Source organism: Oryx dammah, unplaced genomic scaffold, assembly GCF_014754425.2.
Source record: "Oryx dammah isolate SB20612 unplaced genomic scaffold, SCBI_Odam_1.1 HiC_scaffold_3, whole genome shotgun sequence".
Classification (NCBI taxonomy): Eukaryota; Metazoa; Chordata; class Mammalia; order Artiodactyla; family Bovidae; genus Oryx; species Oryx dammah.
This window is the reverse complement of record NW_024070187.1, coordinates 113709783-113735634: the sequence shown is the minus strand read 5'-3', so window position 1 is coordinate 113735634 and position 25852 is coordinate 113709783. Positions and strand designations below refer to the sequence as shown.

Genomic DNA, 25852 nt, shown 5'->3' with positions numbered 1-25852 from the left:
GCTGCGGGGCGCCGCGGTCCCTGGCGGGCGCGCCCTAGGCGCAGGCGGCGATGCGGGCTCCGACCCGGGCTCGGGGGCGCCCGAGCTGCCGCGGCTGCGCCCCGGCTCCAGGCGGGACCGCGTAGCTTGCGGGAGGACCATGGCGTCCCCGGCGCTGGCGGCGGCGCTGGCGGCGGCGGCGGCAGCGGCGGGCCCCAACGCGAGCGGCGCCGGCGACGGGGGCAGCGGCAGGGTCGCCAACGGCTCGGGGACCGCCTGGGGACCGCCCCCGGGCCAGTACTCGGCGGGCGCCGTGGCGGGGCTGGCGGCCGTGGTGGGATTCCTCATCGTCTTCACTGTGGTGGGCAACGTGCTGGTGGTGATCGCCGTGCTGACCAGCCGCGCGCTGCGTGCGCCGCAGAACCTCTTCCTGGTGTCGCTGGCCTCCGCTGACATCCTGGTGGCCACACTGGTCATGCCCTTCTCGCTGGCCAACGAGCTCATGGCCTACTGGTACTTCGGGCAGGTGTGGTGCGGCGTGTACCTGGCGCTAGACGTCCTCTTCTGCACCTCGTCCATCGTGCACCTGTGCGCCATCAGCCTGGACCGCTACTGGTCCGTGACCCAGGCCGTCGAGTACAACCTGAAGCGCACGCCGCGCCGCGTCAAGGCCACCATCGTGGCCGTGTGGCTCATCTCGGCCGTCATCTCCTTCCCGCCGCTAGTCTCGCTCTACCGCCGGCCCGACGGCGCCGCCTACCCGCAGTGCGGCCTCAACGACGAGACCTGGTACATCCTGTCCTCGTGCATCGGCTCCTTCTTCGCTCCCTGCCTCATCATGGGCCTCGTCTACGCGCGCATCTACCGGGTGGCCAAGCTGCGTACGCGCACGCTCAGCGAGAAGCGCGAGCCCGCGGGCCCCGACGGCGCGTCCCCGACCACGGAGAACGGGCTGGGCGCCGGCGAGAACGGGCACTGCGTGCCCGCGCGCCGCCCGCGCGCCGACGTGGAGCCCGAGGACAGCAGCGCGGCGGCCGAGAGACGGCGGCGCCGAGGCGCGCTGCGGCGGGGCGGGCGGCGGCGTGGGGCTGGCGAGGGGGCCGCGGACGCCGAGGGCACGGGCCCCGGGACTGTGACGGCCGAGCCGGGCGCGCTGGCCGCCGCGAGGTCCCCGGGCCCCGGCGGGCGCCTGTCCCGCGCCAGCTCGCGCTCCGTCGAGTTCTTCCTGTCTCGCCGGCGCCGGGCGCGCAGCAGCGTGTGCCGCCGCAAGGTGGCCCAGGCGCGCGAGAAGCGCTTCACCTTCGTGCTGGCGGTGGTCATGGGCGTGTTCGTGCTCTGCTGGTTCCCCTTCTTCTTCAGCTACAGCCTGTACGGCATCTGCCGCGAGGCCTGCCAGGTGCCCGGCCCGCTCTTCAAGTTCTTCTTCTGGATCGGCTACTGCAACAGCTCGCTGAACCCGGTCATCTACACCGTCTTCAACCAGGACTTCCGGCGCTCTTTCAAGCACATCCTCTTCCGACGGAGGAGAAGGGGCTTCAGGCAGTGACCCACGCGCCCTGCCCCGGCGCGGACGGCCTGAACAGCTCCCGGCGGAGGCGGGCAAAGCCGGCCTCCCCAGGGACCCAAGGGTGGATTGGCCTTCGGGGTGCAGGGGTGGGTACACAGCGCCCAGCGAGAGCCCAGAGACTGCAGGGCCCCCAGGGAGGGGGGAAGGAGAGAGGGGAGGCCCCTCTGCCTTCCTGTCTCAGCAAGGGGCTGCTTCTGGGGCTCCAGGCCTGGATCCAGCTCCCCGGAGGGGCCCCCTCCCCCGCCCAGGTGTGGTAGTGGGGCCGGGTGGTAGAACCCGGTAGCACTCTGTTTATCCTCCCAAATTGACGAGAAAGGAGCCTGCCCCGCCCCCAACACATGCCACCCTACCCTCCTCTCCACCTCTGAGCAAGGGCTGACCTCCCAGGACCTCCGTGGGTGGATTTCCAGGGGTGGGGGTGGGGGGAGGAAGCAAGGCACAGGGAATCTTTGGTTACCCAAAGTATTTAAATGTTTGCCAAAAACGACTGACAGCCAAAACAACCAAACTCTTTTTCTAAATAAACCTTTGTAATCTAAACGGTGGGTGCCATAGCCAGTCCTTCAACCCTGGGGGTGGGGCGCCTTCCAGACCCTCACCCTACCCAATCCCCCCTACCTCCCACCTTCTCTTGCATCAGGTGGCAGGGCGGGGGAGGGGGGGTGCGCGGGGTATTTGTTTAAAGGTAAGTGTCTTACAGATGTCCAAAGCATATGGCTCAAAATGGTTGTGTTGTTACTGGCCCAGAGACCAAGGAAATCAAGAGACCCCAGATTAACTGCAAATACAGATGCTGGAGGGCTGTTCTCCATCCATACTCACCCCCTCTGAATCTCGGCTTCTCCCAGTGCAGCCAGCCTCACCCCCTTGCCCAGGCCTCACCAGCCCCCAGGTAGTCCGGGCTCACCCATGCTAAGGCTTGAGGAGGGGTGGCTAGAAGAGAGGAAAGGATCAGAGGGGGTCTCCCCCCAGCTCCTCCAGCCCTCCGCACAGAGCCTGGGAGCACTGGGGATAGCTGTGGGAGAGGGACACGAGCCGGACTTCTGAGACACACGAACGCCCATGTGCGCACACACACACGTAAACTCAGTGAGCGGGCAGGGCTCAGTGCCAGGGGTCCCTGCTCTGCCCACCCACCCCTCCCGCCCTGCTCCATGCCCCTCCTGGCCTTCCTGTATGTCCCCTCCCCTACCTGGCCCTTGCCTGCCAGCCCAGACCTCCTGGATCACCGCCCACCTGCCTTTGGCCTGGGATGACTGTCTCGGGGAGGGGTCAGCCCTGGGTCCTGCTTTTCAAGTCCCCTTCCCCTGAATCCAGGGCCAGAGCAGGGCCCTTTTCTGGTCCCACATACCAGGGTGGACCCTGTGGCAGAACTCTGCAGCTACCTGGACTCATCACCCCAACTCACGGGCCCTCAGAATACCCCACTAGGAAGAGCTTTCCTAGCCTGGGGTCACAGTTGGCAGAGGGGAGCAGGAAATGGCTGGCCAAGGCTGGTGGCACCCTCCCTAGCCTCCGCATCACCCAGGCCTGGACAGGGGGTCCATGTTGTAGGCCCAGCTCTCACCAGGACTGCTGAGCCAGCTCTGCCCTCTCTGAGCCTCATCACCGGCACCCCCCCCCGCCCCACCCCCGTCAAGTGGGGCAGGGCTGAAAGCTCAGTTCTGTTGTCTGGGGCCAACTTACTGGCTGAATGGGGGTGTGGGCGGCTCGAGCAGGGACCTTCCCTTGGAGAGAGCCTGACCGACACAGGCATTGCCTCCCGCAGTGCAATGGGGTGATACCACACCCTCCCCCACTCCTGGGGGTGAACCCCAAGACTCTGGCAGGAGCACTGTAGCTGGGACACAGCCCATGGGAGAGTGTCGGCAAACCCTTCCCTTCTCCCATTCCCAATCCTGAGAATTGCACCTTCCAGGGCTGTGGCTGGGAACGCAGGCGCCCGGTGCTTAATACCCCATTCAGCCAACAGATGTTCACCACTTGATCGTAATTGCTGCCTGGAGAGGCTTTCTTTTCAGCTGGATAAACAGAGACAGAACCTGGCTGCTACCCCGCCTGTCGCAGGGAAACGGTCAGTCGCCCTGCTCCGGGTCTCCGGCTCCATCAATGAAGCGGGGGGTGCTGACACCCCCCGAGGGTGCCCGAGGGTGCCCGCGTGGTCTGGGAGCCAGCCCGCAGGGAGGGAGGTTTCTCTGCGGTGCAGAGGCGGGCCTGTGCACTGCTCATGGTCACGAACGCCAAGATGCCCTGAGGTGCTTGCCTCTCTCCGGGCACCTTGGTGTCTGCTCCATGGCACTATCAGTGTCCACCCCCGTCTGGGGCTGAGGAAACGCAGGCCCAGAGCTGACCATCTGGGCCAAGACCCACAGAGGGCGGAGCCCCCCATGAGCCCAGAAACGTGCGGGTCAGGAGATCTCTGCCCTGAGCACCCCAGCTCCAGTCGCATGAGCAGGGGCGACTCCTGGGCTTTGCTGCTGGAGAAGTATGGCCCTCAGCCACCTTCCTGCCCCCAGCTTCCTTCCCCTTGGCTCTCCTGAGGTTTCAGGCAAAATTAAAAAATACACCCACAAGCAGGTTAAGGGAGACCAGGGTACCAGATAGCGGTCAGCTTCAGTGCTGTCCTGGACGGAGCCCACCGCTGATGTAGTTCTCAGAGACAAGCATAGACGTACATTCGTTTAAATAATTCATTCCTGTATTTTAATTCAATTGCTGAGTTTGTAGAAGGCGGCGGGGGTGGGGCAGGGAGAAGAATAATCCAAATATTCCCTCACAGCTCAGTATGGAATTAAAAAAAAAAAATCGCTTGGAGCAGGCAGGATTGTTCACACTTCAGAAGAGCAGCTCCAGTCTCTGAGTCCTGCCCCCAGCTCCGGGGGTGGGGGCTGAGGGCTGGGAGAAGACTCGTTGCCGGGGCGCTCGCTGGCGAGGAAGCGGTCCTTCCCGGGTGTGCTGGCAGCCGGCTGTATTTTTATATCACATCCGTCGGCAGGGCTCAAATATTCCAGTGCAGCCTGGGATCAAAACAGCCGGCGCCTGCAGGCCCGTCTTGAGTCTGCTTGGCCAGCTGCGGTGCTTTGCGGAGCAGAACCCGGGCCTCCGGTCCCTGGCAACCCCCTGCAGCCCCCCACCATGCACACCGAGCGGGGCAGGAGCAGGAGGCACGAGGCACGCTGGCTGCAGATGCCTTGCACTTGGGGGGCTGGAAAGTCATGAGTTCTGTGTTACTAGAAGCCCGGCTCATTGGAGTTGAGAATAAATGAGAATTATAGGGGAAACTCAGCTGAGTGTCCCACCATGAGGACCCCCAAGTTCCTGTTCTGGGTTTCTGCCTTGAGTGCTGCCAGGGGACCTCAGCATGCCCCCCCGCCGGCCCCCGCCTCCCATTCGAACTGCTGGACTCTTGAGATCATCAAAGGCATCTGGGTAAGGGGACAAGGGGGTGGGCTTCCCTGGTGGCTCGTCTGGTAAAGAATCCACCTGCAAGGCGGGAGACCCGGGTTCGACCCCTGGGTTGGAAAGATCCCCTGGGGAAGGGAATGGCAACCCACTCCAGTATTCTGGCCTGGAGAATCCCATGGACAGAGGAGCCTGGCAGGCTGCAGTCCATGGGGTTGCAAAGAGTTGGACACGACTGAGTGACTGAACAAGCACGGGACAAGGAGGCTGAGGGTAGAAGCATCTGGTTTGCCTGAGAGGGACACTGGCAGGCACCCTAGGTCTGCTCTCTGTGTGACCCCACCCCATCAGTAAACAGGGCATATCCTCTCCTGCCTCAGTGTAGGGGAGAACCACGCGTATGAGAAGACTGGTGACCTCCAGGCGGGGCACAGCATCTCTGAAATCTGCCCAGGGAGCAACTGCCAACCATGGGCCAAGGAAAAGCCCTGGGGAACTGAGGCTTTTCTTCCAGAAGGATTTACGGCCCCTCCCAGGAAAAGCCTCGGGCACAATGGGACCATCCTGTCGAGCTAAGGGATGGCCAAGCCAGGCAGGCCCAGAAAGCCCCGCCTAAGGGCATCTGCTCTCCTGGCTGAGCACACAGTGTACCCGAGCTGCCTGGTGGCGAAGGAGAGAAGGGAGACAGGACGACACCTGCTGTCTGGTGCTGAGGCCGCTGGGCCGGCCACTGGAAGCCCACTCGCCATCCCGCCGTGGTGGTGCCGCCCCGCGGGCCTCAGGTGTCTGTCTCCAGGGGTGGGGGCCTCAGGGGGCCACTCAGGGAACCCTGGAGGGGCATTCGCGCCATAGTCCCTGTTGGGGATGGGTGGGAGGGAATGCCAACTCCCACCCACCTGGTGCATCAGACAAGGCCATCTGCAGGTCATCCCAGCAGACCCCAAACCTGCGCCTCCCTGGGCCTGGCCCTGGCTCTTGGGACCCCTGGTTTGGAGCGGCGAGGGCTGAGGAGCGGGGCAGTCACGGGGTTGGGGGGCGCCCCCTGCGTCTGAGACCGCCGCCGCCTCGCCCCGGGGCCAGAGTGAGCCTTAGGGGCAGCAGAGCCAACGTGGTGCAAGCCCCCTCTTGGACTGCCGCCCCGTCAGGGCCTGGCTCCGCTGCCTCTCACCCAACCCTGCCCCTCACCCAACCCTGCCCCTGCTTTGTTGACGCTCTGCCTTTGGCCAGGAGTGCCTTTCCCGCCTTCCCTGAGCCCCTCTCGTAGACCCCCCACGAGACCCAGACCAGCCTTCGCTTCCAGAAAGCCTTCAGGAGTCTCCTCCCACCCTCTCCCTCCCCAGCTGCAAGACCCCAGGGCTGACCAGGCACGGAGCCCAGCGGGGCCTGGAGGTGGAGTGTGGATGGCCTGTCGTCCTGGCCAGGGGGCGGGCAAGCAGGCCTCCCGTGCAGAGGCAGGGCTGTCCTCCCTGTCTCCCAAAGACGCCGCCGAGGGGTGCCAGCAGCCCTGACGTGGATGCCCCACACCCGCCCACCCTCAGGCCGTTGGGGAGAGACTTCCCGCAGCAAAGGCAGGTGAGCTGGCTGCAGCTCGGGCCGGGCTGAGGGGCCGAGGGGGACCCACGGCTGTACGTGCAGGCCCGCTGCTGAAGCCGTCCGTTCAAATGCGGCTGGGAGGGTCCCCTCCTCATTTTACAGAGGGGCCCGGAGAAGGAAGTCATGACAGATACTCACGCAGGGCAGAGAGCGTCTGCTGCCTGCTCTCTGCTTGACGGCTTTGGGCCGGTGCTCTGTGTGATTGATTCTACCAGGAGGTGGGGTGCGTGACAAGTCGCTGCAGTCGCATCCGACTCATAGTGACCCCATGGACAGAGGAGCCTGGCCGCCAGGAGATTCTCTAGGCAAGACTACTGGAGTGGGTTGCCATGCCCTTCTCCAGGGGGTCTTCCTGACCCAGGGATCAAACCCGTGTCTCCTAAGGCTCCTGCATGGCAGGTGGATTCTTTACCGCTGAGTCACCAGGGAAGCGTGGGGTGGATGGTCCCATTTTACAGAAAAGAAAACTGAGCTTCAGAGAGGAAATGCCATGACAAGATGATGCCTCGAAGCCAGACACTGGGCTGTTCACATTAACCCCCCTGCCCTCGTTGAATCCCCCATAAGCCTGCTGCATAGATGTGAATTAGCCTCGTTTCATGGAAGAGAAACACGAGTCTTGCATGTTCTGTACACAGAACCTGCCTTTGAGCTGTTTCCCATCCATTTCTACTGGGAACAATCCTGAGATTAGATGTTAGGTCAAGAGGATCCAGCTGGGCCCCGGAATCACAGACCTTCCTTACCTGTGATGGGTCCGCCCTCTGAAACCTCGGTTGCCCTGTAAAAACCTCCGCGTCCCAAGCTCTTTGTGATGTGAATGAGGGGCCGGCTTTGTTTTTATTCCGTCGTCTCAGAAACGATGCCAAATAATGAAGCCGCTTTTCAAGATCACCCCACCCAGGATATAAAAAATGCCAAAACGTTTGTGGTGAAAAAATAATCCAGTTACCGGTTTCCTAGAGTGTGCTGCCATCGCAAATCGAATTGAAAGCAAAATCAGTCCTCTTTTAATTGGTTCAAATGAAGCTGTTATTCAAAATCCGATTGTTGTTGTTACTGCTTTCTCGAGGATTCAAGTAGGAGGCAAAACAATGGAGCGATTCTCTCGCGCTGGGCGTCACTCTGTAATCGGCAGGGCCCAGCTGCCCGGAGCCCAGGGCCTCGTGGCTGGGGTGGGACTTGCCCCTCTCGGCCATGGGTAATTGTAGACGTGCCTGGAGCCCGGTTGTGGGACCCCTGGCATGGGGGAGGTGTCCCCCGGCCACTCAGGCTGAGCACACAGTGTGATGTCACCTTCCTGAGGCCCTGACTGGGCTTGGAATCTGACTGAGCTGTGTGATCCCTGAGCCTTAGTTTCCTCCTCCGGAAAGTGGGTACAAGTCACAGGGTCCCCTCCTCTCACTTCCCATGGCTTCTGCAGGGAACCAGCAAGGACCCGGAGACCCCAGTGGCAACTGTACCACGCGGGAGTTGGGAGCCTGCCGGGCATTTCCCTTGTGCAGGCCTGGCCCCGCTTTAGGCCCAGAGTCCTTCCCCACTGGGCTCCGGGGGCTGGCCGTCGAGGGAGGCAAGGGGTTTCTGAAGCTCCGAGCACAGGGCTAGGGGGTGTCAGGTTCCTGGGTCCCCCCCTCCAGGGGCGGGACCGGCCCACTGGCGGCACAGAGGGGTCCCGGGATGGCAGGGGCTCTGGCCCTGCTGCAGGACAGGAGGGGTTGCTCTGGAAGGGACACTGGCCTCCTCCAGGGCTTGTGGACATGCCAGGCACACGCAGGAGCAAAGCAGGGCTTGTCTCTGAAGGCGGCAGGAAATCCAGATCTGACACTAATCCCAGCAGGATTGACCCAGCCTGGATCGACCCAGATCTGCGAGGCGCCCGAAGTCACCCCTGTCTCTGGTGCCCTGGGGGGAGTTTGCTGGGGGAGGGGCCATTTATTCGTTGGCCCATCCAGTCACCCATTTCACTCATTCAGGAAGCATGTGGGGACTTTCCTGGTGGTCCAGTGGCTAAGACTCCCCACTCCCAATGCAGGGGGCCCGGGTTCCCTCTCTGGTCAGGCGGCTAGATTCCACATACCTGCAACGGAAAATAAGCCGATCCCCAGTGAAGATGGGAGACCCCGCTTGCCACAACTAAGGCCCAGCGCAGCCCAAGAAAGAATAAATCTTTCAGTGAAAAAGTGAAAGTGTTCCTTGCTGTCCTGTCCAACTCTTTGCCACCCCATAAGCTGTCCGCCGGGCTCCTGTCCATGGGATTCTCCAGGCAAGACTACTGGAGTGGGTTGTCATGCCCCCCTCCAGGGCACTGTTCTGTCCCGGGGATTGAACCCACGTCTTCTGAGTTGCAGGCGGGTTCTTTATGTCTGAGCCACCACGGGAGAAGCATTTACGGGCTCGAGCTGGACGTGGGTGTGGGAAACGCCAACAAGATCCTGCGAGTTCTTAGTGCCCTCCTGTAATGAGGATGGTCATTATGGCAAAAGCAGGGCACGCTGATGACCATTCTGTCAAAAAGATATCTACCGAGAGCCCAGAGCCCACCAGGCACCAGCATAGCCGAGTGAAGATCCCGCCGCCCACCCCCGGGGACTTTGCGGTCCTCGGGAGGATGGGCAGCTGGGCGCAGGAGCACTGACGCCAATACGACTTTACAGACTGTGGTGTGCGGTATGCGGGGACCTGACCCAGGGTAAGACCTGACCCAGCTGGGGGTGAGCCGCCCCCTCCTGGTGTGTCTGTCTGGGGCACGGCCCTGCCTGTGGATGCAGTGGCTAGAACGGGTGCTCTGGGTTTAGGTCTGTATCAGTGTCCTGGAGCCTCCATACCGCATATACTCGAGACGGGCTTCCACACAGAAATGTAATTCCTCGCGGTCCTGGAGGCGTGGAGCCTGAGATCAAGGTGTCCGTGGGGTGGGCGCCTCCTGAGCCTCTCCCCTGCGTGCGTACAGGGCTGTCTCTCCCTGTGTCCTTGTGTGGTGGTCCCTCTGTGTCCTTTCTTGTACAGACACTGGTCAGATGGCACCAGAACGCACCCCAAAGACCTCACGTTCCTTCCTCAGCTCTGTCAAGCCCTTCTCTCCAAATGCAGCCCCATTCCCACGGACCGGGGACTCAGGCCTCAGCACACGAATTTGGCTGCGGGGGACATAGCTCCTGTGTAGCTCCATCTCCGGGCCGCACAGATGGCATGTGGTGTGGACAAGTTACCTCTCTCTCCTGCCTTGGCTCTCCCACTCGCAGCCTGAGTGCTGTTTACCACCTGTCCCATGGGAGTTCCAGAAAAAAAAAACACTCAGGGCTCGGTCAGCTGCCAGGGGAGGTCGGGCTTCCGGGGCGGCTGCTCTCAGCCTGCCCACCAACCCCGAGGGGTGGGAGGGTGTCATTGGGGCGCTTCAGGCAACCCCCCAGGGACTTGCAGCTGCAGGGAGGCAGGGCCGGGAGGTTCCAGGCTAACATTCCTGGGCTGGCAGGAAGTCTTGGCGGGCCTTGCAAGTCGTCACCAAGCCAAAGAGACTTGCTGTGTGTGGAGCTGGGCCCTGCAGCCTGCCACCTCTGTGACCCCTGGGCGGTTAAAAAAAAATGTTTATAACAGTTTTATTTATAATAGCCAAAAAACTGGAAACCATTCAAAAATCCATTAGCTGATAAGTGAACAGATAAACAGCTGTATCCTCGCAGTGGAAAACTGTTCAGCGGTACAAAGGGACCAGCTCCGGATGTGTGCAAAACACAGGGGCTGTCCAATGTCTTACGTGAGAGAAGGAAGCCAGGCTCAAAAGGCCACAGACGCGAGGGTTTCCATTTCCACGCTTTTAAAAAATACTTTATGTTTTTAGGGCAGTTTTAGGTTCACCGACTCAATGGACTTGAGTGTGAGTAAACTCCAGGAGTTGGTGATGGACAAGGAGGCCTGGCGTGCTGTGGTCCACAGGGTCGCAAAGAGTCGGACACGACTGAGCGACTGAACTGAACTGAACCAGGTTCATATCACGACTGAGCAGGAAGCCCGGTGAGTTTCCACACAGCCCTGGGGCTTCAGCTAATTCCTCCAGGATCAAAGCAGGAGGCTGGAGGGCTCTGGCAGGGAGGCTGCGGAAGCGCCCAGCTGCTCATGCTCAGGCGTGTCCGACTCTTTGAGACCCACGGGCTGCAGCCCACCAGGCTCCTCTGTCCATGGGATTTCCCAGGCAAGAATGTTGGAGTGGGTTGTCATTTCCTCCTCCAAGGGATCTTCCCGACCCAGGGATCGAACCTGCTTCTCCTCCATCTCCATCATTGGCAGGCGGGTTCTTTAGGCCACCAGGGAAGCTCGTCAGGTGCCACGCCCCAGGGCCCAGGAGGTTCTTGGAGGCTTGACAAATGCGTGGTGGAGGTGGCTGGCTGGCTGGCTGGCCCCCAGAGCTTGCAGATGGTGGGAGAGGCAGGCTCCAGAGGGTTCTGGAAAGCTGCCCCCAAGCTGGCCTGCTCCGAGCTGGGAGGAGGGACCTCCAGCCCCGTGTAGCCTCCTGCGAGGTTGATCACTTGCTCTAATGATGGAAAATTACCAGCTCGTCCTCAAGCCTCCAGCGGGAGCCAGCTCTTATCTTGCATCAGCAGCCCGCCGAGGCCCGGGGGGCTGAGGGGACGCGGGGGCCCCTTTCTGCTCCTGGAGAAGCAGGGCGGCAAGGCTGCACACAAGCCCGGCGGCGTCTCCACCCATCGGGCTAGAGCCCTGCCAGGTCCCCACCCAGCTCGGCTGCGGTCAGATGCCAGGGCCTTCACCAAGGGATGATGGCCTGTCTGCGGGGATGAGGCTCAGGTCCCGGCTCTCACCACCCTGCTGTGTGACCCCCTGAGAGTGGCCCCCCAACAGGGGTTCTATTCAGCACCTGCTGCCTGCCGATGGCACAGAGACCAACCACTCAGCCTGCTGCCGGGGAGCCCGCGGCTCGGGCAGAGCAGGGCCTGCCAGGGGCTGCAGGCACCGAGGCTGGGCTTGAGCCCCCGGCCCAGGGCCCGGGCTTCTGGGAGGCACACCAGGACCCCTGCTGCCGGGGACGCCCTGCTTGAGAAGCTGGAGGTGCGCCTGGCTCCCCTCCCCCATCTCCGCCCCCTCCCCCATCTCTCCTCCCTCTCTCCTCCCCTCCCCCATCTCCTTCCCTCCCTCCCCTCCCCTCTCTAGTGAGTGAGTGAGTGTGTGAGTGAGTGACTGGATGACTGAGTGAGTGAGTGAGCCGACAAGTGAGTGAGTGAACGAGCAAGCAGCCAGTCTGGGGGTGAGGACGGCCTAGGGCCTGCTGGAGAGTGCCACCCTCAGCCAGGCCCCCCGCCCTCCCCGTCCTCTTCCCGGGGGACCAGGATGTCCTGAGCCCCCTCAGTCCAGGGAGACGGCCCCGCGCAGTGGGGAACGGGGGCGGGCGCGGGCCCCTAGGTGCAGGGACGAGAGGGGGTGAGCTGGGGGCGCGGACCCTTAGGCAGCGCTGCCCATTTCGGCCGTGGCCGCACGCCCTCCCCCCGCCACTCAGCTGTGAGCAACAAAAGCCTCGTTGTTCCTTTCCAGCCCAGACGAGATCAATAAATTCTGGAAACGCGAGAACAGCTGACCTTTGAGATTTCTAGCAAAACTTCAAAGTTTGCTTTGGGCTCTGGCTCAGGGCTGGGGGTAAGTTTCAAGGTGCTGGGAAGACACCCGCCCCCGCCCCGGCCCCTATACTGTCCTCCCATTCGGGGATCCGGGGCAGAGGCGAAGGGGGGCAAAACCAGGCCCACCCAGGCCCCTGAGGGGCAAGCCTTGCAGATCCGGCAGGTTGCATAGACCAGGCGCTCCCCAGCTGTGGCTTCGACGCTTTGGTGGTGCCTTGGGGGCTGGCACCTAATGCCAGGTCCACTCTGCTTCCTGCCTCAGCACGCCTCCCCTACTGGCACGCGGGGCGCTGGGGACCGTGGATGCACCCCCCTAACACATGCACGCTGCAGGCCATGCCGTGGACCAGGAGGGCCTGTGGCCTCTCTGCTCCTGCAGCCCATGGGGTCCAGGGGCGAGGAGGGCAGACACGTCAACAGGTACCGGAGCTGGTAGTTGGGGGCCCTACTGTCGGGGGCAGGGGTTCGGGGAGGGGGCAGCAGGCTGCCTAGCGGGTGTGACAGGGCCCAGCCCCTGGCTGGCCCAGCCACCACAGGGTCCATGGAGCTGGACGCTGCTTGGAGGGGGTCTTCGGAACCTTCCTAGAAACAGCAGCATCTGGCCTGAGCTTTGGGAAATGCATAAACCGTCTCTGGGATGGACTCGTCTGTGGGCTGCTGGGTCACTGGGGCTGGACTCTTGGGGAGACCCCGAGAGCTCCCGGTTAGCACCTGCCACCTCCAGCCACGTGCAGCACATCTGTGGTGTACACGTTGGTAGTGGACCTGAGGTGCTGGCAGGCTGGGCCCATCCTGGGGGCAGGGGGAAGAGGTGGGGGCGCAGGGCTCACCCCTCACCCTGCAGCCCTCTGCGGGCTCAGCCCCTCACTCCTAAACACTCGTGTCCTCCCCAGCCCCCTTACCCCACTTGCTGGCTCTCCCGCGACCGGTCCTGCTCCTCCGTGTGTGTTCAGGCGCTCAGGCACGTCTGACTCTGCGAGACCCCAGGGACTGCAGCCCACCAGGCTCCTCTGTCTGTGAGATTCTCCAGGCAAGAACACTGGGCCCGGTTGCCATGCCCTCCTCCAGGGGATCTTCCCGACCCGGGGATCACACCTATGTCTCTTCTGTCTCCTGTACTGGCAGGCGGGTTCTTTAGAGCCAACGCCACCTGGAAGGCCCACACCGAGGGCCCCACCCCCTGGGCTTTGGGTGCCCTGATGGGTCTGGCCCCAGGTGGAGCTTCTTGTTGCCCAAACAGCTGTGGCCCCGCAGGCGGCTCCTCCTGCCCAGAGGCTCACTTCCCTGCCTCCCCTCCTCTTGCGGCCCCGCATCCAGCTCCCAGTCTCACTTGAGGGGACAGCGCAGGGCTCTGCTGATGGGTCAGGTGTTGCTTCCAGAGCGGTGTGGGCAGCTCCCCTGGAGGGAGGGCTGGCTGGTGGGACATGGGCGGCCTCGTCTTACACGTGGTGCGAGAGCCGGCCGTGAGGGGTGTGTGTGTGCATGTGAGGACAGGTCGGGCTGGACACCCCTATGTGGGAGCTAAAGGCACAGTGGGGAGTGGGGGTCCTGGGAGCCGAGGTCCCTGCGGTAGATGGGGGTCCGCCTCCCAGTGACCCAGAGGGTCCCCAGGAGCTGCACACGAGCCAGCGAGGCTGGCACTGCTGACCAGTGTGGACACTGAGGCCTGGAGATGGGACAGGCCTGCTCATTGCCACCAAGGGAGGGGGGCCCAGAGTCCTTGGGCTTTCAACTACCCTTTGCAGGAGCTGCCTGTGCCAGCAGGGGACCCCAAACACATTGGCCAGTTACTAGGATGAAAAGAGACACCCCCTGAAAAATAGGTGTGAGGTGGCAGCTGTCCCCTGCAGCTGAGCTGCTGGGCCCTTGGATTTCAAGGTCTCAGAACAAGCCTTTTTGAAGAGAGCCAGGTCTTGCCTGCATCCAGGCCAAGTCAGCTTTCCCTGCTGGTTTTGGGAGGCGGTGGCTCTTTCCTGGGGCTCCCCCGGTGGTGCTAGTGGTAGAGAACCCACTGGCCAGTGCAGGAGATGTAAGAGACCCAGGCGTGACCCCTGGGTCAGGAAGACCCCCTGGAGGAGGGCATGGCAACACGCTCCAGTATTCTTGCCTGGAGAACCCCACGGACCGAAGAGCCTGGCGGGCTGCAGTCCAGTGGGTCACAAAGAGCTGGACACGGCTGAAGGGACTTAGCAAGTAAGCACCCGGCTCTTTCTCAGACATCCTATCTCTCCAGTTTCAACAGGAAAAGTGGCTGCCGTTATTCAGTCGCTCAGTCATGTCTGACTCTTTGCCCCTTGGACTGCATATGCCAGGTCTCCCTGTCCATCACCAGCTCCTGGAGTTCACTCAAACTCCTCTCCATCGAGTCGGTGATGCCATCCAACCGTCTCACCCTCTGTCGTCCCCTTCTCCTCACGCCTTCAATCTTTCCCAGCATCAGGGTCTTTTCCAGTGAGTCAGCTCTTCACATCAGGTGGCCAAAGTATTGGAGCTTCAGCTTCAGACAGCTCGGATTTCAGCTCAGACAAGGCTCGGATGCTCGTGTGTCTGTGTGGGTGTGAGGGGCAAGCCCCTTGCACACGTGTGGGCCTACTGTGTGTGTGTGTGCGTGTGTGTGTCTCAGTGGGCTTGCAGGTGCTGCGGGTGTACATTTCAATACATTCGCATTAAAAAAGGCACCTCCTTAGGTTATATGTACAGAGGCAAGCTGCAGGCAGCATTTTAAGTTTCTCTTTTCTTAAAAGGAATGAAACACCTCTCTCAGTACGGAGTGCTTGCGTCGGCAAAAACGGCCGGATTGCTTCAGGGATCTCATTAACTCCCCAGCCCAGTACAGCTAACTTCCCCTCTGAGGCACAACACGGGCTCTGCCGATTTTTTTCTGATTTTTCCCGAGTGTCAGGCATCGGGCGTCTGCCTGCACCCCGGGTGGTGGTGGTGGGGCCTCTCCATTCTCAGCCCCCCGTCCTCCTCGCCCCTCTCATGTCCCTGCCTGTGGTTGAAATTGGTGTGCATGTCGGGTTTACAGAGACGCAGGGTCCGATCAGTCCCTCTCCTGGGCCAGCTGGGTCAGCGTCCCCTCTGGGAGGTGAGGCGATGGGGAGAGAACCGTCCCGTTGTTCCTCACGTTTCTTGGCCATACAGTCAGGTTTAAACAAAAGTCTGGGGGCGGCTGTGATGGGAGAGGAGTCGGGCCGGGGGTGGTCGGTAGGTTTCTGATTCCCTGCCAGGGAACCTGAGGCTGCAGCTGCGGTCTGTGGGGAGGAGGAAGGTCATTGACTCGTGACGTCTGCCAAGGGTGGGCGCAGAAAGTGGGGGCAGAGGTCCTGCGTGCTGAGTGAGGCTGAGTTGCCATCGTGGGTGTGGCTGTTAAGAATGAGGGCAGCCTTGGTTTCTGGTGGCAGCCAGCTCTCCTGAGTGCCACTAGAGCCTGCCCAGCATCGTGTGCCTCAGGGCCTTTGCACCTGCTGCCCCATCCACCTGGAGCGCCGTCCCTCACCCGTGACCTCACTCTGGCCGCTGGAGGCCGCTGGGGGTCCTCTGTTTTCCAGCTTGAGTGGGTCTTCCCACGTGCCACCGCCTCACCCACCTTGTCCCACGCGGGTACCCGGCCCCTGGACCCCACTGCTCTGTTTCCACCATGGCTGCCCCACACCGGTGCTGGATAGGAGCCCTACCAGTACGTCTTGGTGCCCAGTGCCCTCCCAGGAGTCTGGTGCCACCCAGGGTGCCTGCCTTTTGCAACTGATCCCAACTTCTAGCTCTGGCTCCAGGCAGGCAACCTCCCTTGGCTAGAGCCCCTGACTTGCCTCAGAGGAATAGGGTCTCACTCCAGGGTCTCCATTGCACTGGTCAATCATTTCTAGATATTTGAGAATCACTTCTTCAGCTAGATTGTAAGTTTTCCCATGGGCGCTCTGGGAGGCAGGGGCCCAGTGATGACAGATTTTGCAGTTCCCAAGGGGCGCTTCAGCTCGTGGGCAAACTCCCTCTGGCCTTGAGAGGCCACAGTCATGCCCCAGGGCTTTGAGATGCAGAAGCTGACGGTGGTGTGGAAGGGCTGCTGAGAAGGGGACCCCCGGGGACCCCCAGAGGCCTCCAGCGGCCAGAGTGCAGGGAGTTCGGGGTAGACTGTGCAGAGTGCAGGGAGCAGGTCTCTTCCACGCGGGGACTGAGCAGTCTTGCACAGAACAGACAACGCTGACACTGACGGCAAGAGGGCCTGCGATTCAGCAGCGTGGGGGTGGGGGTGGGGGTTCTAAGAAGGAGGTGTGTCCGTGGAGTGGGGGGCCAAGCCCCAGGGAGGGAACCACGTGGCCAAGGCTGGCCCCTCTTGGAAGCAAAGGGGCGAGGGGTGCTCACCAGGGTCGTCCAGCTATGGGGAAGAACAGTGTCCTTCACCAAAGCGCGTGTCGCGTGGTGGAGCCAGGTGGCCACGCTCACATCCCCACGCGGCTATTACTGTTCAAATATGCACTGTCTTTTCACACTGTTCATGCGGTTCTAGAGGCAAGAATACTGAAGTGGTTTGCCATTCCCTTCTCCAGTGGACCACAGTTTGTCAGAACTCTCCACCATGACCTGCCCATCTTGAGTGGTCCTACACGGCACGGCTCATAGTGTCATTGATGTATGGATGTGAGAGTTGGACCATAAAGAAAGCTGAGTGCCGAAGAATTGATGCTTTTGAACTGTGGTGTTGGAGAAGACTCTTGAGAGTCCCTTGGACTGCAAGGAGATCCAACCAGTCAATCCTAAGGGAAGTCAGTCCTGAATATTCATTGGAAGGACTAATGCTGAAGCTGAAACGCCAATACTTTGGCCACCTGATGCGAAGAGCTGACTCACTTGAAAAGACCCTGATGCTGGGAAAGATTGAAGGCAGGAGGAGAAGGGGACGACAGAGGATGAGATGGTTAGATGGCATCACCGACTCGATGGAGAGGAGTTTGAGTGAACTCCAGGAGTTGGTGATGGACAGGGAGACCTGCTGGGCTGCAGTCCATGGGATTCCAAATAGTCGGACATGACTGAGCAGCTGAGCTGAACTGCACAGAACTCACTGTCTGGTTGCTGCCCCTGCTCAGGAGTGGGTCCCTGTGGCCAATGAGAGGAGGCTGGGAGTGACTTGTCCCCCTGGAAGCCGAAGCTTGGCTTCCTCTCTTTCCCTCAGCAGTGTCCCCACCCCAGCAAACTGGGAGCTGGAACAGAGAGACAGACATGCAGCCTGAGGAAGAGGCAGACTTATTTCTCCAGGCCACCGGGTCCGGGGGGCTGTGTGTCACTGCAGCGTGACTCAGCCTCCGCTGCCCGAGACTCCCAGCTTCACAGTTACATAAGCAGTCTGGCCTCAGCATTCCCAGCTGTAGAATGGGATAATGACAGGCCCCCTCTGGGGCTGAGTGTGAGAATGAACAGCTCCTTACATGTAAAGCACTCAGTAAAGACTCTCAGCGTGAAGTGAATGCTCTTAACAAGAAGTAAAAGCAAGAAAATTTCTGTTTTCTATCGAGAGCTCGGCCTCGTTTCTGGTCACCTCGGTTCAGAGACCCATCCACCCAGTAACTTCCCCATCTGGAGCCCCACGGAACACTCGTCCTTAGCATGCTGACAGGCGGGCCATGGAAACTGTATCTGCATTCAGTAATTTGGAGAACTGAGAGTTAAACCAAATGAAATTGTCAATTTTAATTGCCCGGCTTCTTGGAGCCTTGAATATGCTAACAGGCCTTTGACTTTCCGAGAGTCTGCTTCTCAGCGTGTGATCACGAGTGTGACTGTATGTGTGCGAGCACGTGTGCACCCTGGCCGGCGGGAGTGGGACTCGGAGTCTAACCCAGGGGCAGAAACAGGGAGGAGCAGAGAGCGGTGGGGAGGCGGAGGAGGAGCGTGATTGAAGGGGGCGATCCCAGGGCTGGGGGACCTGAGACTTTGTCTTTAAAGATAGAGGGGTGACTGAAGGCGACCAGGACTGCCTGATGGCTTGGGGGCACCTTGGTCTCAGGGCTGGTGTCTGGGAGATGGGAAGGGGAGGGCCCTGGGGTTCAGACCCACTGGATGCTCTCAAGGCCAGGCAGGTGCAGGGGCCAGTGGGCGGTTGGTTCCCGCCTTGGTGTGCAGGTCCACCTCCAGCTGCCCGGAGCCTGAGGCTACTGGACTCTCGAAGTCTGGCTTGCTCCCTTGCTCTTGGCAAGTGGCTCAGGCAGTGGCTAATTGGATCTGCGAATTTGGTGTGGCTGTTTACAGAAAGCTTTTAGTCCCCAGGACAGGGTGGAAATTGGATTTCAGGCTCCTGGCTTAAAGATGCTCCCTGATTCCCAACGCCCGTCCTCCTGTGTGTCGGGGGCTCAGGCAGCTGCCTCCGTCCAGGGGAGACGATAAATTATGCATCCATTTAATACCAGCTCAGGCCAGATGGATGCCAGGAGCTTAAGCCATCCAGTGTCTCTCATCTCTAAACAAATCCATTTTGCTTACATGAGCATAGGGCTCCAGACTGGCGGTCATTCGAGAAGTTTCCTCAATGTGAGCCCTAGGTTTGCATTGTGTGTCTGGGTCTGTGGGACCCTGGTGGGGGCAGCCCTCTGTGCCCTGGGCTACCTGGGGGGACCCCTGGGAGGAGTGATGGGATGGATCTTTTCTTCACAGAAGCACTTAACGGTTCCTGGGCAGTTAGTCTTGGCAAAGATGCTTTAAATGTGCCGGCCGGAGTGCTGGGGGCCATTTACACTCCTTGTGTGACTCTCAGACCGTGATTGTGTGTCCAGCCTGTTCCTGTCCATCTGAAGCTGAGAAGCCACCTCCTTCAGGAAGCCCTCCATGAGTTTTTTTGCTTCTCTGACCTGTCACTGTTGGAACCACTAACTGACCCAGGTGCAGGCTGCCTGGGGTTGCCTTTCTCAAGAGTGAGTTTCCCAAAGCTTGTTGGAATCCTCTTCCTTGGTGGAAACCGCTCTATCTTTCTGGAAACCCTTCTTGAACCGAGAGAGGCGGAGAGAGGGGGTCTCCAGGGAGAACAGGGGCTTCAACAGATGGGAAAAGAGAGGCAGGGCAGAGCAGCCCTCCGCCGTCTGCGCACAGGGCTGGGCCTGTTTCCACGAGAAGCATCCGGAAAGCTGTGTTCTATGACTCTGAAGGAGGAGACTGAGGCCCAGGAGGGTGGAGGCTTGAGCAGGATGAGCTCTCTGCTCCAGGGGCCTCCCAGACACCCTCTGCTTCTGGCTCTGTCTCCCCCGGAGGTGCACCTCACCTCCCAGGTACAAACACTGAGGGGACAGTGAGGTGGCTCCAGGCACAGGGTCATGGAGGGGACCGGACCCCAGGCCTGCAGGGACTTGGCCCTCGGACATGCTCAGAGGCGGCCATGTCCACACACGTGTTCACAGCACAAGGGCATCGCATGCCAGCTGGAATTATGCAAATGTGCGATGATGCTATTCACATGATTAGCTTTACTTGGTGAGCAGAGCTTCAAATAATCAAACCTGGGGGGCAAGTCGCTTCACCTCCCTGACTTCAGTCTTCTCCACAGACCAAGCTTCGCAGCACTTCCCTTGAGCTGGCAGCAGCAACAAGCATCTGAGAAAGGATGTCAGAAGCCAGACAGGCCAGGAATGTGAAGGGCGGGCCTTTGTGTGTCCCCATCAAGGTGGCCATCTGCTAAGCACCTGCTGCCCGCCCAGGGCTCGGCCAGGAGCCAGGAGCAGAGAGGGCGTCCCCGCAGCATCCAAGGGTCTCCTGATGCTACAGGGTTTGCAATCAGGGGTGTGGGGCGGGGGCGGGGGGATGCCTGCTTAACCACCAGGCTCAGATTCAGCCGCGAGGGAGAGAAATACAGAAGAAGGGCCAGGTCAGTGGGAATGGCCAGCTCTTGGGGTGCCCACGGGCCCCAGCTGTCGTGTCAGCAAGACGGGCTCCGTGGGGAGAAGGGCTTTAGGTTGCTCGCTGATTTCTTCGTTCCTGCCACACTGCCTCTGCTGAGAGCGGAGCCCAGCCCTCACTTGTAGGAGGTCCTGGTCCCCTCACCCCAGGGCAGCCAAGCAGAGGGACCAGGGTGTCAGTAACCCAACTGTGGAGAAGCGCCCGAGACGACTGACCCAGGAAAATGGGAATGTGGGTCGGTGAGATGAGAAGCTTACAGAAATGATATGCACTCAGCAGAGACCAGAGAGCGGTATTTTTAAAAGCTAAGCTGGGGGCGGTGAGACCTCAGGCACCTGGCTTCTTACCCCCTCCCTGGCCGCTCCACCTTTTCCCGCATCAAGGGACACCCAGTTGTGGGGGGATGTGTTTCCGTAAGAGGGACGAGAAGCATCATTGGAGAGTGGTGGAGGTAAGCTGCAGGCTTGCCTGGGGTGGGAAGACCTGCCCCACTGGGGGCGTCAGGGGCGCTGGGTGTCCCGGGCTGGTGGAAACATCAGAGACGGGAGAGGAGGGAGCTTCTCTCGCAAGGAAAAACCAGAAATTAATCACCAAGAGAGGAGCCAATCCCCCCAACCCCCAAAAAAATGTTAGGAATGGAAGATGTTTGCCACCTGGAACTGGGCGAGAACGATGAATAATAAATGTCACTGTTTTTCTGGAGGAGACAGTGCGGTGTGATTTGGTAATTACCCGCATGTCTGTGTCGAATGCTTAGAACGGTCCCCCAGAACGCTCACACTGTCGTGATGGGTTTTCAGAGGAAGGAGGAAAAGTGGAGGCCCGGGTGGGAAGGGCCACCTGCGGGGGCGCTCAGACAGGTCCGGTGCCAAGGGCTGGGTCCCACCGACGATTCCTGCATCACTGCCTTCCCGAACAGGGCTCCTTTTTAGAGATGAGGACATGGGGGCCCAGAGAGGTTGAGTCACCTGCCCAAATACCCACAGCAAAAATGCCAACCCAGGATTCAGTCCTAAAACCATGTGACCCCCAAACCTGTGCTCAGCCCTTTAATTTAGTCCATACAAGAGGAGGGGGTCCAGGACACCACCTCTTCCCTGCCGTCCACCAGACGGAGCCCCTGCTCAGCACGGGGTCCTGGGAACAGAAGCTGACCCTGCTGATGTCCTGGCTCTCCAGCGGGACAGTGGGATGAGCCAGATTCACCAGATGAAGGGACAGGACAGCCGTCAGAGTTCAACCTCAGAAACACGATGACTAAATCTGAAGCATATCCCACGCGATATTAGGAAATACGCTACAAACAGTCATTGCTTATCTGAAATTGAAATTTAACCGGGTGCCCCTTTTTATCTGGCGATGCTGTTAGGAGGGAGGCCAGAGTGGGCATCCATGCAGGACCACTTCTCGGGTGGCATGCAGTCCCTGGGGCAGCTGGAGGGCCGCGTGCCAGGCACCCTCTGCCCCTGCGGCTCTGCCCCAGCTACTGCAGCCTCTGGTCCCGCCCTGTCCCCGGGCTGAGTGTGGGGATGACCGGTCCTTCCTGGAGACCCTCACCGGCCAGGGTCTGAAGAATGTCCTTGTCTCCGTGTCACGGCTCTCAGCCCAGCGTGACCTGGGAAGCACCGTTTTTATGCCACTCTTAGTCTTGCCACTATTTTTTTTAAAGACAGGACACCAGAACTCAGAAGCGGAGGGTATGACTCCCACAAAGTCCCACAGCAGGAAGGGGGCACCCGGCTATGCCCCCAGAGCTGAGGCCTCTGCACGGGCGCCTGGCTGGGAGGGAGGCCGGGTGGGCCACTGTTTCTGGGGTACCAGAGTCCTGGTGTTTGGGGGGGAGTGTCCCTCCCTGCCTGCTGACGCTGGGGTGTGGGGGCGCTCCTGGAAGCACACCTGGGGTGGTTTCGTGTTTCCCAATGAAACACAGCTCTGATGGGAAGGTTGCCGACTCCTCGGCCAGAGAAACGGGAGGCAAATTGAGCAACAAGGGAAGCCTTCATTCTACAAAACAGACGCCCACGGGCAGTAATGGAATAAGAGCAGGCCCCCAGCAGGGCAGGCAAGCAGGGTCCCACCTGTGGAGGTGTTCCACCCCTGCCCCTCCCAGAGAGCTGCCGCTGTTCTGTACCCTGCATTCCCCTCGCTTCCATGGGGAAAAGGAAGAATGGGTACTGGGAGCCGACAGACCGCGGCCCCACAGGTCCTGCCCCGAGGCTCTGACGGCCCAATTCTCCTTTCCTTTCCTTCCCTTAGTCATTCATTTGGCAGCGGGACCCATCCTGGGCCAACACATGGCCCGTCCCGGGCCAACACATGGCCCGTCCCGGGCCGACACACGGACAGCCGGTCTGTCGCCTGCTCCTTGTGTTCTCGTCTTGCTGCACATCTGTGATGCGTTTGGTCAACGAGGGTCCCTGCCTCTGCGGCACCGTGAAATGTGCCCAGAGTGCACGGTGGTCTCTGTAAAGGCTGAGTTCCGAAGCCCACCCGCCCAGGGCCTCCTGGGAGGGCTCCCACGCTCCGGCTGAGGGAGCCCAGTCAGAGGCCGGCCACCCCGACCCCGCTCCTCCTGTGAGAATCCTGTCTGTTCTGGTTCAGAAGCCCACCAGACGGTGCTGGGCACACAGTAGCCGGTGCGCCTGGGCCACTGGGCTGCAGGCCTGGGAGGGACGGTGCGGTTCCCCAGCTCATAGCTCCCCGCTTGGGGCGCCGTGCTCTGCAGTCCTAGGTTTTACCCTTGCCTGTGTGTTCTGTGAGTGAAGGCCCTGGGATCTGGAGCATGTCGGGGGAGCGGGGGTGGGTAGTTCATAGGGTCCTGCCTCCCACCCGCTCCAGGCTGGGACTCACAGGGAGGGGCTCCGGGGGCCTGCCCTCTGCCCTGCCCAGCGACCCCTCCCTGTTGGTCGGAGCCTGGTCCACTTCAGTCTCGGGGTGGAGCTCTGGGGTCTGCACGCACCCCTCAGAAACCCTCAGGCCAGCAGTGCAAAGGGTACATCAGGACGGGTCAAGAGAAAGGTGCAGAGAAAGCAGACAGGGGTTCTTCCTGCTTGTTTCTTTTTTACTTGAGGTCACATTGATTGACAAGTAATCAGTCCCTGCTGGCTCAGATGGTAAACAATCCGCCTGCAATGCAGAAGAACCAGGTTCAACCCCTGGGTCAGGAAGGTCCCCTGGAGAAGAGAATGCAGCCCACTTCAGTATTCCCGCCTGGAGAACCCCATGGACAGAGGAGCCAGGTGGGCTACAGTCCATGGGGTCTCAGAGAGTCGGACACGACTGAGCAGCTAACCCTTTAGCTGGTAATGTCATATGTCCACGTGACAACATTGTATTTCTATTTCTGTGTCCATGACAGCGTTGTTGTTCCGTCACTCAGTCAGTCCAAGTCTTTGTGATTCCAGGGGCTGCAGCACTCCCAGCTTCCTTGTCCTTCACTATCTCCAGGAGTTTGCTCAAACTCATGTCCATCGGTCCGTTGAGTCGGTGATGCCATCCAACCACCTCATCCTGTGTCATCCCCTTCTCCTGCCCTCAATCTTCCCCAGCATCAGGGTCTTTTCCAGTGAGTCAGCTCTTCCCATCAGGTGGCCAAAGTATTGAAGCTTTATCTTCAGCATCAGTCCTTCTAATGAACATTCAGGGTTGATTTCTTTTAGGACTGACTGTTTTGATCTCCTTGCAGTCCAAGGAACTCTCAAGAGTCTTCTCCAGCATCACAGTGCGAAAGCATCAACTCTTCGGTGCTCAACTTTCTTTCTGGTCCAGTACTCACATCCATACATGACTGCTGGAAAAACCATAGCTTTGACTAGACGGACCTTTGTCAGCAAAGTGATATCTCTGCTTTTTAATACACTGTCTAAGTTTGTCATAGCTTTTTTCCCAAGGAGCAAGTGTCTTTTAATTTCATGGCTGCAGTCACCGTCCACAGTGATTTTGGAGTCCAAGAAAATAAAATGTGCCCATGTTTCCACTTTTCCCCCATCTAATTGCCATGAAGGGAGCTGGTGATGGACAGGGAGACCTGGCGTGCTGCGATTCATGGGGTCGCAAAGAGTTGGACACGACTGAGCGACTGAACTGAACTGAACTGATGGGACCAGACGCCATGATCTTAGCCTTTTGAATGTTGAGTTTTAAGCCAGCTTTTTCACGCTCCTCTTTCATTTTCATCAAGAGGCTCTTTAGTTCCTCTTTGCTTTTTGCCCTTGAAGTGGTACCATATGCATATCCAAGATTGTTGGTATTTCTCCCAGCAATCTTGATTCCAGCTTGCGATTCATCCAGTCTGGCATTTTGCATGATGTACTCTGCATATAAGTTGAATAAGCAGGGTGATTATATACAGCCTTGACCTTCTCCTTTCTCAATTTTGAACCCATCTGTTGTTTCATGTCCAGTTCTAACTGTTACTTCTTGACCCACATACAGGTTTTTCAGGAGGTAGGTAAGGAGGTCTGGTATTCCCATCTCTTTAAGAATTTTCCACAGTTTGTTGTGATCCACATAGCCAAAGGCTTTAGCGTCGTCAGTGAAGCAGGAGTAGATGTTTTTCTGGTATTCCCTTGCTTTTTCTATAATCCAGTGTTGTGAAGTCAAGTGGGCCTTAGGACGCATCACTACGAACAAAGCTATTGAAAGTGATGGAATTCCAGCTGAGCTGTTTAAAGTCCTGAAAGATGATGCTGTGAAAGTGCTGCACTCAATATGTCAGCAAATTTGGAAAACTCAGCAGTGGCCACAGGACTGGAAAAGGTCAGTTTTCATTCCAGTCCCAAAAAAGGGCAATGCCAAAGAATGTGCAAACTATCGTACAATTGCACTCATCTCACACGCTAGCAAAGTAATGCTCAAAATGCTTCAAGCCAGGCTCCAGCAGTCTGCGAACTGAGAACTTCCAGATGTTCAGGACAGTTTTCCTACCACCAAGAATAGCTCCCTCCATCACCATATGTGCAGCTGACCCCTGTGCCCACTCTGCCCTCCCCGAGCCCTCCCCTTGGGCAACCACTGCTCTGCTCTCTATCTATGTGTTTGCTTTTATTTGTTCATTTATTTTGTTTTTGTCGGTTTGATTGTTTATTTTTTTAGATTCCAAATGTGACTGAAATTTATTTTGTTTTTGTTGGTTTGATCGTTTTATTTTTTTAGACTCCAAATGTGACTGAAATGTTGCAGGATTTGTCTTTTTCCATTTGACTTATTCCACTTAGCATAATGCCTTCAAGGCCCCCGCCTTCCTCAAGGCTTTTCGAGAGAAGGGCTGGCACTTTCACTCATGCTGGGCCTGCCTACCGCAGCCTTGCTGCTCTGCAGAGCTGGACGGGGCGGGGGGCAGGGGGGACTTTCCTGTGCACCCTGCTTTCTGCTCGGCCAGACAGCTGGGCTCACCTTCCACTCGGACCACACCTCCTTGGAGCCTCCTGGGACCTGTTCTGGTCCGCCCTCCACCTTGCACCTCTTGACGGATGTTTTCTGGGCCTCTGAGATGTGGCCTCATTTTTTCCTGTCCCCCTGGTGTGTGGGCCTATTCGCATCCCCCCCAGACCCATAGGCTGGAGCCCTGAGCCCCGGAATGAGACAGTACTTGCAGAGAAGGCCTTTACAGGGGAGAGGATGGTAAAAGGGGGTAGTTGGGGTGGCCCTAACCCAGCCTGACTGGTGTCCTGACAATCGGAGGTCAGGACAGGGACACGCAGGGGGCAGAAGGCCATCTGCGGCTGAGGGGAGAGGCCTCGGGAGGAGCGAGCCCTCACCCACAGCTTGGACGTCCGGCCCCGGGACTGTGAGGAACACAAGTTCC

The 25852-nt window shown here is 59.5% G+C and overlaps 1 protein-coding gene across 1 annotated transcript; it reads left to right on the top strand.

Moving 5' to 3' along the window:
- The first annotated feature begins 139 nt into the window (after nt 1-139).
- ADRA2C (adrenoceptor alpha 2C) lies at nt 140-2086 on the top strand. Its single transcript, XM_040237640.1, has one exon. It carries the CDS (start codon nt 140-142, stop codon nt 1523-1525), a length of 1386 nt encoding a protein of 461 aa, XP_040093574.1. The 3' UTR covers nt 1526-2086.
- Nucleotides 2087-25852: the final 23766 nt, after the last annotated feature.